General features: G+C 39.3%; 1 protein-coding gene and 1 pseudogene across 1 annotated transcript; one reads left to right on the plus strand and one right to left on the minus strand.

Moving 5' to 3' along the window:
• Positions 1-1127: 1127 nt before the first annotated feature.
• LOC106367891 lies at positions 1128-4702 on the plus strand (annotated as a pseudogene).
• Positions 4703-10049: 5347 nt separating this feature from the next.
• Positions 10050-11019, minus strand: LOC106363486 (glutathione S-transferase T3-like). The gene is made up of 3 exons (XM_048768125.1): positions 10813-11019; positions 10250-10718; positions 10050-10078 (listed from the first exon to the last, which is right to left on the minus strand). Exons 1-3 carry the CDS (start codon positions 11017-11019, stop codon positions 10050-10052), a joined length of 705 nt encoding a protein of 234 aa, XP_048624082.1.
• Positions 11020-13038: the final 2019 nt, after the last annotated feature.

Here is a 13038-nt window from a genome sequence, read left to right on the forward strand (position 1 = left end):
CACCAAAGTGTGAAGAGCATGTAAATTCCATGAGCGTGAGACTGGATCTATGAGCGAGTCAACTGTAAGGTCCGGGTAAAAAGAAGATTGATTTTGATTTGCTGGTCTCGGGCGAGTGGTTGGGAGCCATGGGTCATTTCAAAAGATAATCAATACATTATTTTAAAATAATAAAACAAAATAGCAATAAAATATTTAGAAGTTACCATTAAAATTAATCAAAATATAGTGATTGTTATTTAAATTAAAAAAAATCCATTAACATTTTTAAATTATTTTATTTTAAGTATTATTTACAGATATGAAACGAAATAAATTATTTTACATTATTGTTTAAATGACATTTTATCAACAAAAACTTGTATGGGAATTTTATATTTATGAAAATATTATTTATTTAATTATTAATTAATTTAATTTAATTAAAATTTAGTTCTTTCTACAAAAAGAAAAAAAAAATCGTTTTTTTATTAAAAACCCCACAAAAATCTACTTTCCCTACATTTTAGTTTATAGAAAAACAAAAGCCACAAATAATCTTTTTTTTAAAAAAAAAAAAAAACCACAAATAATCATCACCTAAGTTTATGCATTTTTCTTAATTTTCGGATATTTGTATTTTTTTTTTTTTTTTTTTTTTTTTTTTTGTCACGGGCGGTCTCCGGAATCCCAGAGGACTCGAACCCAGGTGCCTTGGGATCCAGTTCACTCTAGTGTTACCACTAGGCTATTCTGTCCCGGCTTTAAAATAAAGAATGTGGGAGACAAGCCTTTGCCCCTTTACACATTTTAAGAGTTCTTTTTTTTTTTTTTTTTTTTTTTTGTCACGGGCGGTCTCCGGAATCCCAGAGGACTCGAACCCAGGTGCCTTGGGATCCAGTTCACTCTAGTGTTACCACTAGGCTATTCTGTCCCGTTTTTTTTTTTTTTTTGTCACGGGCGGTCTCCGGAATCCCAGAGGACTCGAACCCAGGTGTCTTGGGATCCAGTTCACTCTAGTGTTACCACTAGGCTATTCTGTCCCAGCAAAATAAAGAATGTGGGAGACAAGCCTTTGCCCCTTTACACATTTTAAGAGTTTTTTTTTTTTTTTTTTTTTTTTTTTTTTTTTTTTTTTGTCACGGGCGGTCTCCGGAATCCTAGAGGACTCGAACCCAGGTGCCTTGGATCCGGTTCACTCTAGTGTTACCACTAGGCTATTCTGTCCCGGCTCGGTTTAATAGCCTAGTGGCAACTCGGTTTCGAACTATTCCTCGACGATTTTTCCAGCTCCATTGGTAACGCAGGAGAAACTCGCGGCACTCCGATTATCCCCTCCTCGCAACGATAAGTCTCCGATCAACGCATTAGTGGCCGCATACTCTGCTTTGCTTAAAAGAAACATTGCTTCGACTGAATCCAGTAGGAATCTTATAGATTTATATTGTATTGGCTTCGTACTGGAACCCTCTGATTATCATATTCCCTTAGAATTAAAAAAAAAAACAGTTTATGAGCACAAAGTTATATGCTTTTAGCTTATTCTGATGAGCACAAAGTTTCATGCTTTGAGCTTCTTCTTTTTTCCCTAATGTGTTAGCTGCAGACCAACCTAGGTTCTCATCTTCTGGAAATTCACTGAGTTTGAGACCAACTGAATCTCTAAGGATTGTTTGGAGAGATCTCGGAGATGATGGAGAATCTAAAATGATCAAGAGCTTTTATGTTATATGACTCGGCAATGGCACATGACTTGAACTGAAGCCTTTTGGTGCGAATCCTCTGAAGTTTTCGACACCCTAATTGCATGTATGTTGAGGTACAGTTTTAGAAACCTCTCTACATATTGCCTTCTTAGTTTCTATCCTTGTTGTTTTGATATTTTCTCTTCTGTTCAGACTGTTTCAGACCTGCAAAGGTGGGCGCTTAACCGGAGTTTTCGCATTAGTTCTCAGAGAATTCTCAGCACCTGCAAATGCTTTGCAAGATTCGAGGAAAGATCATGGTACTGATGATGTTCACATACTTTTCAAACACTACACTAAACTCCACTCAGCCAAGTGCCTTCACGCGCGTCTCATTGTCTCCCAAGCAATCCAAAACGTCTGCATCTCCGCCAAACTCGTTAACCTCTACTGTTACCTCGGGAGCCTCGCGTTAGCCAGGCACGCCTTTGACAACATCCACAACAGATATGTCTACGCTTGGAACGTGATGATCTCTGGCTACGTCCGTTTGGGAAGCTCCTCAGAAGCCATTAAGTGTTTTAGTCTCTTCATGACGACTTCTGGACTCCAACCTGACTACCGCACTTTCCCTTCGGACTTGAAAGCTTGTAGAAGTCTCCTTGACGGGATCAAGATTCACTCCTCGGCCTTAAAGTTCGGGTTTGTCTGGGACGTCTTCGTTGCTGCGTCGTTGGTGCATCTGTACTGCAGGTACGGACCGGTGGCGAACGCGCGGAGGCTCTTCGATGAGATGCCTGTGCGAGACATGGGCTCTTGGAACGCTATGATCTCAGGGTACTGCCAAAGCGGGAATGCCGAGGAGGCGTTGGCTCTCTCTAAAGAGCTGAAACATATGGATGCTGTTACTATCGTGAGCCTCCTTGTCGCTTGCACGGAGGCTGGAGACTTCGTTAGAGGAGTTTTGATCCATTTGTACTCGATTAAACACGGGCTTGACTCTGAGCTGTTTGTTTCCAACAAGCTGATTGAAATGTACGCAGAGTCTGGCAACGTTAAAAGTTGCCAGAAGGTGTTCGATGAGATGACTGTGAGGGATTTGATTAATTGGAACTCTATGATCAAGTCTTATGAGGTGAATGAGCAGCCGCTTAAAGCGCTTAGGCTGTTTGAGGAGATGCGGATTCAACCGGACTGCCTCACTTTGATTAGTTTGGCTTCTACGCTCGCGCAGTTAGGTGATGTTCGAGGCGGTAGATCAGTCCAAGGCTTCGTGTTGCGGAAGGGGTGGATTTTGGAAGATGTGACCGTTGGAAACACGGTCGTTGACATGTACGCAAAGCTAGGCCTTGTGGACTCAGCGAGAAGAGTGTTTGATTGGCTCCCAAACAAAGATGTGATTTCATGGAATACAATAATATCTGGATATGCGCAAAACGTTTTTGCTACTGAAGCCATTGAGATGTATAACGAAATGAAGGAAGGAGGAGAGATGACACATAACCAAGGGACGTGGGTGAGTGTTCTCCACGCTTGTTCTCAATCCGGAGCCTTGCGTCAAGGCATTAAGATCCACGGTCGTCTCTTGAAGAACGGTCTTTGTTCGGATGTTTTCATCGGAACAAGCCTCGCTGACATGTACGGAAAATGCGGACGGCTGGAGGACGCGCTCTCGTTGTTTTATCAAATCCCGAGAGACACCTCCGTGCCGTGGAACACGCTGATAGCGTGCCACGGGCTTCACGGGCACTGGGAGAAGGCGATGAAGCTGTTTAGAGAGATGCTTGACGAAGGAGTGAAGCCTGATCATATAACATTTGTTACTCTGTTGTCAGCTTGTAGCCATTCTGGATTAGTTGACGAAGGTCGATGGTTGTTTGAGTTAATGCAAAGAGATTATAACATAGCGCCGAGCTTGAAGCATTACGGTTGTATGGTGGATTTGTTTGGCCGAGCGGGTCAGTTAGAAACAGCTTTTAACTTCATCAAAGCCATGCCGGTTCAGCCTGATGCATCCATCTGGGGAGCTTTACTCGGCGCTTGTAGAGTCCATGGAGACGTGGACTTGGGGAAGGTTGCGTCTGAGCATCTGTTTGAGGTTGAGCCTGAGCATGTTGGTTATCACGTTTTGCTTTCAAACATGTACGCTAGCGCTGGAAGATGGGAGGGAGTCGATGAGATACATGGCAAGGGGTTGAGGAAGACGCTGGGGTGGAGCTCGATGGAAGTGAACAACAGAGTGAAAGTGTTTTACACGGGGAACCAAACGCATCCCATGTGTGAGGAGATCTACAAGGAGTTGAGGTTGTTGCACGAGAAGATGAAGATGATTGGGTATGTGCCGGACTGTAGATTTGTGCTGCAAGATGTTGAGGATGATGAGAAAGAGCATATACTGATGAGTCATAGCGAGAGGTTGGCTATTGCGTTTGCTCTGATTACCACTCCGAAGAAGAAGAGGATTCAGATTTTTAAGAATCTGAGGGTGTGTAGTGATTGCCATAGCGTTACTAAGTTCATATCGAGGATCACTGAGAGGGAGATCGTTGTGAGAGATTCGAACCGGTTTCATCATTTCAAGGATGGTGTTGCTCTTGTGGTGATTACTGATGATTAACCGGGTCCAATCAGTATTGAACTTGGTTTTGGTTTCCTTGGATCTACTGGAGCTAGTGCTTACAGTGATCCAAAGCAAAACTTCTCCATATGAAGCTAGAAAAAAAGAAGGCTTGTTATGCATCATCCTGTGTAGTGGAGCTCAGATACATGGTCTAGTTCAAGGGGTTTAACGTCTTGTTACAGCAATGGACGGCTAGTTTTTGCTGTGTCTGGCTGCAAACACCTTCCATCGATTCTCTCCTCTCTTTAGATGGTATGAAACCTCCTATGCTCTTCTTTTGCGAAATCTCTCGAGTGATACTAATTAAATGTTGTTTGCTTTCTTTGTTTTGTGGATCATTTCATAAATTTTGTTACTCTCTACAATTATACAAATGTGAGAATACATCTTTAACAGATAACCATTCATTTTGTTATAATTAGTCCGAGACAGTCACTTAAATAAAACAAAGAATACACATCTATTTGAAGTTTTGAACTAAAGAAAAGCGTTTTTTTTAAAAGACAAAAACTGTAAAGCTGATGTTAAGAGTTTTCAAGAATCTTAATCAAATGTTATAGTATAAAGGATGTCAAACCAGTTCTAAGTGATTCTAAAGTAAAGGGAATGCAAGACCATGCTTAATCTAAATGCTATCAATTGGTGAGATGATTTTGAACTAAAATACTACTAAAATGCAATAAGGAACAAAGCTTTCTTTTTTATGAGATGGAAGAACTCATGGGCTAAGGGAATTGACCGGTGATCAAGTTTGAATCTAAAGGTGGTACCTTTCAATCAATCTATCAACCTTAGACCTAGACACAATCCTAAACAAACTCTATCTCTAGATGAATGCTCATTCACTAAGATAACTCAAGCATCAAATTTTTTTGGTTGAATATTATCTAAGCAATCATTAATTTCAAGTTTATTAGCCATCTTAACACCTTTAACAACAAATCTCTTTGATAAAGAATGTTAAAAGCTTAGGAGAGTTGGTTCATGCATTTGATCAAACACCTTTCGGGTATGAAATGCCTAGAGCTCAACTTTAGAAAGGCCAACTCTTCCATTGCAATAAAGCACTCTACTAGCAAGGAACAAGATGGATCTATACTAAAACACCTTAGATCTAGCTTAATCACCCTTAATCTCCCTAACCCATGAATCCATAGATGACTACTCACTAATCTTCATGATAAACCCAAGAATCAATGATGATTTGGTGTTAATCATGATTGGTGATCAATATAACTAAGCAATCACAAAAGATAATGATCAATATTAGATCTTTTACCTAAAGGTTCTTTGTGATTAGATAGAAAATAAGATTTGATTCTAACATTAGGTTTAGAGAGTATTTATATGACTTCTAAAACCTAATGGGCTCAGTCAACAACCTGAAAGGTCCAAATAAAACATAAATTTTCGATCAGAAGAACAGACACGGCGCGGGTACACTAGGTCGCTCCATAGGTCACTCCACATCTGGAGCGGGTTAGTCACCCCGCTCCGGAACGTCGCTCCAATATGTTTGCTTCACGTCTCCAAATCTCGCGCGGGTTCATGACGTCGCTCCAATAGGTCGCTCTACATCTAGAGCGGGTTAGTCACCCCGCTCCGGAACGTCGCTCTAAATGCCATCTTCACGTCTTCAAATTGCGCGCGGGTTCGTGACGTCGCTCCACCAGGTCGCTCCACATCTGGAAAGTTGTCGACGAGGGGTTGAGCTCGGAGCGGGTGCCTCACCCCGGTGCAAGAGGTCGCGATGTCTTCGTTTCGTCTGGAGCGGGTGTCGTAGGTCGCTCCCGTAGCCCGCTCCGGTGCTCTACTCGCTCAAACAACACTTTCCACTCCCTTTTTGATCCCAAATGCTTCCAAATACCTCTAAGAACTCCAATAGACGCTGCAAGACCTGATAAAGACTTATGCAATGCAAAAAGGGAACTAAAATGCATAATTTCTAATCTAAATAACCAAAACATGCAAGAATGAAGAGTTAAAAATGTGCAAGATATCAAAAGCTGATCGTGAAGAATTAACACATGCTTCCTAGATAAATTAATCAAACCACTTCCAACGCAAGTGAGTATTGACAGTTCCTGTCACAGTGTCAGGTCTAAAGCTAAATGAAGAAGTAAATACAGTGAGAGACTGAAAATTTGGAACTTGTAAGAGAACTTCTCCACCTCCATCTGGAGCTACTCCATGGGCTTTGATCACAATACATGCTTTTAAAGAAGTGTCCTTCTGTTTTTCAAGTTACTGTACATAAGTTGGACTAAGGATTTATGACAACACGCCAAGCTTCATATACAAAACTATATATGAGATTTAGGCCTTAGATACAGTTGTTTTATGAGGCTTTTTATTTTGGGCTAGACATTTTTCAAATCGTATTTTTGGATTTAACGTTTTAATAATCTGGTGTGGCGTATTGTGATGTGCTTCTATAAATTGGTGTGGCGTATTGTGATGTAATGGTGAAAAATCTTCGATGACTCGAGTGGCGAAATATTTATGATATGAATGGAATCAAAGTTGGCTTATACCATTGTAAAAGTTCTTACGAAGATACAATTAGTTGGGGGAAAAGAAAACAAGAAAACATCGGTGTGACCGATCACCAAACACCAAATATACCAAATAGTAATATATTTCTATTAATGTTTTTGTCCCCGAAAACATTAAACAAAGATCCAAAAAAAGAAGCTACTACTTTTCCTTAATTACAATCAAACCCTCAATAAGCTGTACGGACAATCAGATCTTACGCAGCGTTTTGTCCGTACTCTTAACTCGCGTCACTCATTCTTCGGTCTTTCTTCTTAGTTTTAAAGAAAATAGTAAAACTCTTTCAATCACCTAACAACTGAAATGTAACTAAACCTGGTAAGTAACGAGAACCAATTCAATAACAATTGGGTATCCGAAAATTATAAGCATCTTTATTATTAAATTAAAACAGTAAGCATCAAATTGAATAGTATTGTTAAACTTTATTTCTGAATAACATTCTCAAAAAAGCTGATGATGAACTACTTGCTTGTTGCTACTTGCGTTGCGTGAGGTAAGGTGTTATTTGATCCTTGCTTCTTTATTCTCGAAATTGAAGATTTTGAATTAGAAATAAGTTGTGACCACATACAAAATATGTTTTATAACAATATGAAAGCTGCTTTGTCGTGTTTTGTTGTATGCCTACTCTCATGAATCGATGCCTTCTGAATCCTTATTTGTTGTCGGCCACCTTTATACTTCTTTTCCTATTGGTTTCACTATGCAACATCTTAAATAACGTAACTCGATATTCTTATACAACTGATCAATTCTGTAGCTGGAACTAATTTCTATTTTTGATTTTAGTGGTGAAACCACTATGCTACCACACACACTCTTACATGAAATGCTATTCGCGTATAAATGATAATAATATGCAAAGAAAAGGGTAGCAAATTACAACTTGTACAGCTCTTGAGCTAAGTCGTGCAAGAGAGTGAAGAATATATTAAATAAGTTGTATACATTAATCCAATCCAATCCATAACTCATAAGGTGACATACAAAAATGGCAAATGACTAGGGATCCACAAGACTCATGGGAATATAATATATCGTAAACGTTACCGTACGAATTTGCATGACATCATAGCAACTCCAATGGTGTTCCTTAGGATTATAATAGTATTTTTTTTGCTTTTTAAATAGTTAAGGATTTGAGTCTAAAATGTATGTCCAATGGTGTTACTCAAAATGAAGTTCTTAGGGATTTAAAATTATTAAATTTTAAAAAAAATTTAAGTTTAAATTTTTTTTATTCAATGATTAAAAGCAAACATACAATAATTAAACATCTTCATCATTACCAAACTTGTTCCAAATATTTTCGATTAAATCATTTTTCAATGCTTCGTGTGTACGCCTATCTCGAACATGATTCCGTAGACCAAGCATATTACCGAAATGTGAAGGCATGTTGTTAATATGCTCTACATTTGAACTTCTGCTCGACTCTCCTTCCTCAAATTTCGATGTATCGAACTGAGTGTAACCACCTCGTTCATTTTCGACTATCATATTGTGTAGTATGATACATGCTCTCATAATCTTCCCTATTTTTTCCTTGTCCAATGATAGAGCTGGGTTTTTTACTATCGCAAATCGAGCTTGCAATACACCAAAAGCACGTTCCACATCTTTCCGGGTTGCTTCTTGAACTTTAGCAAATAACGCTGCTTTAGGACCTTGAGGGAGTGTGATAGACTGGATAAATGTTGACCATTTTGGATATATACCGTCAATGAGGTAGTAAGCCAAATCATACTGGTGTCCATTGACCATGTACGTTACCCTTGCAGCGCGACCTTGGTAAATGTCATCAAAAACAGGTGACCGATCAAGGACGTTAATATCGTTTAAGGTACCTGGAGGACCAAAAAAGGCGTGCCATATCCAAAGATCTTGTGAAGCTACAGCCTCCAAGACAATTGTCGGCTTTCCTGATCCACGTGTGTACTGTCATTTCCAAGCGGTTGGGCAATTTTTCCACTCCCAATGCATACAATCGATGCTTCCTATCATCCCCGGAAAGTCGCGTATCTCTCCAATATCGAGTAGTCGTTGAAGATCCTCTGGAGTGGGTCTTCGTAGATACTCATCTCCAAATAGTTGTATTACACATTCTGTGAAATTGGTTAAACATGAAAGTGATGTGCTTTCACCGAGTCGGAGATATTCGTCACCGGCGTCAGCCGCAGAGCTGTACGCAAGCATACAAATAGCTGTCGTACACTTTTGTAATGTTGATAGACCTAACCTTCCGACTGCATCTCTTCTTTGTTGAAAAAATGGAATATTTGCTGAGAGGGTGTCGACAATCTGCATGAATACTTCCTTGCTCATGCGGAAACGGCGTCTGAATAAATGAGGCGGAAATGTCGGATCTTCACTAAAGTAGTCATTCCATAGACGGTTGTGGCCCGCTTCTCGGTTTCTTTCGACATATGCACGTTTCTTTTTTTTTGTAGTTCGATTCTCCACAATACTGTTGTATGTTTCTTCAAAATATTCATCAAAAGCCTCATTGACAGCCGCATCGAGTCTTCGGTCGATTTCATCTGCCATATTAGGCTATCCTTCCTTCAAACATTATAACAAATATACGTTTTTATAAACTTTTTTTTGGTATTACTTTTGTGATTTTGTCGACATATATATATTTCATAATCATAACTTATTTTCAATAAAAAAAAAACAGTCAACGTGCTATCTATTTCCTAATCATAACTTATTTTCGGTTATTATTATTTTGAAATCAACTTCTATAATTTCGGTCCAGTCCCAACTTATATAATTAACTAACTATTACCTTTAAATTAAATAAATGATGGTTCATATAATTACCTAACTAATTTGAAATCAACTACTACAATTAACTCATACCTAACGCTGATGGAGATGAAGGTGGGAAGGTCGTTGTTGTTGAAACAATTGAAAACCGAACGTTTTGCGATCTATGAGTCCTAGACAACACACAAGTACTCTTTCTGTTTGTGGAAAGGAGATTGTACAAGGAAAATAAGAGCAAAGGAAATAGATTCCACTAAAACAGCATTACATCCGTTTTTAGACAGTACAAAGGAAGCAAAAGAGCAAAGGAAATAGCATAACATCCGAGTGTACAAACAGACTTATAAAGGCAACATACAAACAACCCGTGACTTGGTTCACATGAAAATACAAACAGAGAATACAAACCTGTGACTTGATACCAGCTTTTGTCTTCAACCCGTGACATGGTCTAGTACTTCACCTGAAACAGAAGAAATTCACGTGTGTAAGCAATGTAAATAGACATGTTTTAGTTGTAATAATGACAAGGAAAATAAGGTCTAATGCAAATAGTTGAAACTTGTCTTATGAAAACATCTGAAACTAAGGTTAGAGCTAAACAAACCCTACAACAATTCAGACAAAAGTTTACTTTTGAGAGCTGATTCCATCTCAGAGAGAGGCTTGGGCTTTGTAAGCAAACTCTCTAGCAAACTCTGCTGAGAGATTTTTTTTCTTAACTCCAACAAATTTTCTAGCTTCGCCAACTCCTCCTCTTTTCCAGTTTTCTTCCTCTTGCTACCAGCCTTTGCAGCCTCAACTCCTATTGGTCGCTCTTCTGGCTCTGGCTCTGGCTCAGGCACTGCCCCTTCACCATCGCCTTGGGAATCCGCTGGTTTGCGTTTGTCCTTCTCCAGATATGTTGAGCACCACTTTACATCATGCCGAAGCTCCCTCCACGCATGTTCGAAGTTGAACTTCGATCCCTGGTCATTGGCAAATATATCCAACGCAGACTTCATCACATCGTTCTCATTTTGCCCGCTTCTCTGCTCCCTCAGTGCCATGTCGTAACAACCAGCAAACTTGCAAACTCCCTCGTTGATCCTAGCCCATCTTTGCTTGCATGGCCCAAGTTCTCGTGGGGTGGTCCCAACCAGTTGAGGACTGGAGTTGTAGTACTCTACAATCCTGTTCCAGAAGGCACCTACCTACCTTTTGTTCATTACTCACAATGGGGTCTTTGCTGGTGTTGAGCCACGCTCCGATGAGGATTAAATCCTCTTTCAGTGACCATTTTCTCCTCTCTTTGACAGTAGACACACCAGAACTTTGGCCAGTAAAGAGAAGAGGGTCGCAGGAGTCCAGATGAACTGGCCCTTGACTCATTACGAGGTTTACATAACCACCAGATTTCACCATTTAGGAAGAAGTATGTGTTTCTCTAGTAGAAACACTGACGGTTAAATAAGGGATTCTATAATGACTATTGAATCCTAGTAGAAAACAGTCCTATCAGAACAGCTCACGACAATTAAATGGGTTTTAGGCTTAAAGGAAACAGTGCAGTTACGCACAATTAAATGGTGGTTTGGTGTGCATTAATAATCCTAGTTGTTTCCTATCTACAAACTTGCAAGTTATTTGCTCAGAAACATTTAAACAGACACACGGTTTCACAATCCTAGTTTGTTTTCAACTATTCTCAACTACTAAAGTTACACGGTTACACAATCCTAGTTTCTTTTCTAACTACAAACTAATTTCCATTTGAATTATAACTGGTAAGTTCAAACACTAACCAGAGTTTGAAACCGGTAAGTTTCTTTTCTCGAGTTCAGTCACCCGCGTAAGCAGCATTCTCACCTGCCCCTGAAAAGACATCAGATCAACTCCATTTAATTTCTTAGAAATATGATTAATAAGAGAGTGAACCATCAGACAGAACTCACCTTAAGTGATTCGCACTCTCGCAGAAGCTTCTCCTGCTCGTGAAAACGTACTTTCAGTCTCTCAACCTCTTGTTGCATCCCCATAACCCATGGTTGCCTGAAATGCAACCCGTCATTCTGCGAAAACAGAAAAAAAACTTATCAAACAACAAATAAATATGGAAGGACGAGCTCGATAAATATAGACAGAAGAATGCAAACCTCATAATCTTTGCATATGAAGTATCTTTTGCCGAGGAGGTAATCATATGTATCCTCTTCATCGACGACCTCCTTCGTGATAGATCCACAGGGACACAACTTGGGAATCCCCTGTTGCGCATCTGCAACGAAATGAAGCATGTTGTAGTATGCTTTGTGTGCTTTCATATCCCTCAATTTGTCCTCCATTTCAGAACCTAGAAGAACAATAACGTATAAGCGGATCAAAATCCCTTTTTAATCGTGAGGAAACCAACCAAGAAACGAATAAAAAGAAGAAAATAATAAGACCAGATCAAAACACTAATTCGATTATAATCCCCAATTCGATTTCTAACACGAAATCTATTTCATCCCCACAATAGAATCCATAAACAAATAAGCTAATGTAAGAAAAAAAAATTTACAGACGAAAACCCTAATTTGATTTTAATCCCAATTCGATTTTAAACCCCAAATCTATTTGATCCCCACAATCGATTCCATAAACAAAGAATCGAATGTAAAAAATAAAACAAACACACGAAAACCCTAATTTGATTTTTATCCCCAATTCGATTTTAAACCCAAACTCTAATTTTCCCCACAATCGAATCCATAAACACTGATGAAAGTGACATGCATTAAATCCAAATGCAAAAATAAAGAACTAAAATGGTGCAATTTACCTTGAACCAACCGGATCGCAGTATCGCCTTTGTTTTCGCCGGGAGAGGTGGAAACGTTTTTTTTTCCGGCTCGACTCGAGAAAATGATCGAGTTTTTTTCCTCTCACCAACCACATTCCTTTCCCGGTCCACTCAGACGTTGCCAGCACATCAAGGATCAACCGCAAATAAATCCTTGATTAAGGATTCAACCTCAGCGTAACGTCAATTTATATTATTATTTTACTCTATAAGCATAAGGATTAGCGCTAAGATATGGCTAATATCCCGCGTTGCAGCTGGTCTCATATCCTTGTTTTAATTGGATGGTCGAGAGTACGTAGTAGTAAAGTGATAATATCATCTCTTTAATTTTAATTCTTCTCGAAGAGATAGCAAAGAATATTATGGAAATATGAAATTCCTACGCCGTTTAGCATATAACTTCGTGGCTACGTACATTGCGTTCGGTCCTTACTCCTTTCACTTCACTTTCCTCCAGTTAATCGAAACCAATATGAGCCGTTGACCTTACCGCCATTGGAACGGTGGCTCAAAAGGCTTCTTACTAGACCATGGTTCTAGCGTTAGGTTACTTTTTCCTTATACTAAAATTCATTATATGTAGGTACTTTGGTTAA

The sequence above is a fragment of the Brassica napus genome, chromosome C9, assembly GCF_020379485.1.
Source record: "Brassica napus cultivar Da-Ae chromosome C9, Da-Ae, whole genome shotgun sequence".
NCBI lineage: Eukaryota > Viridiplantae > Streptophyta > Magnoliopsida > Brassicales > Brassicaceae > Brassica > Brassica napus.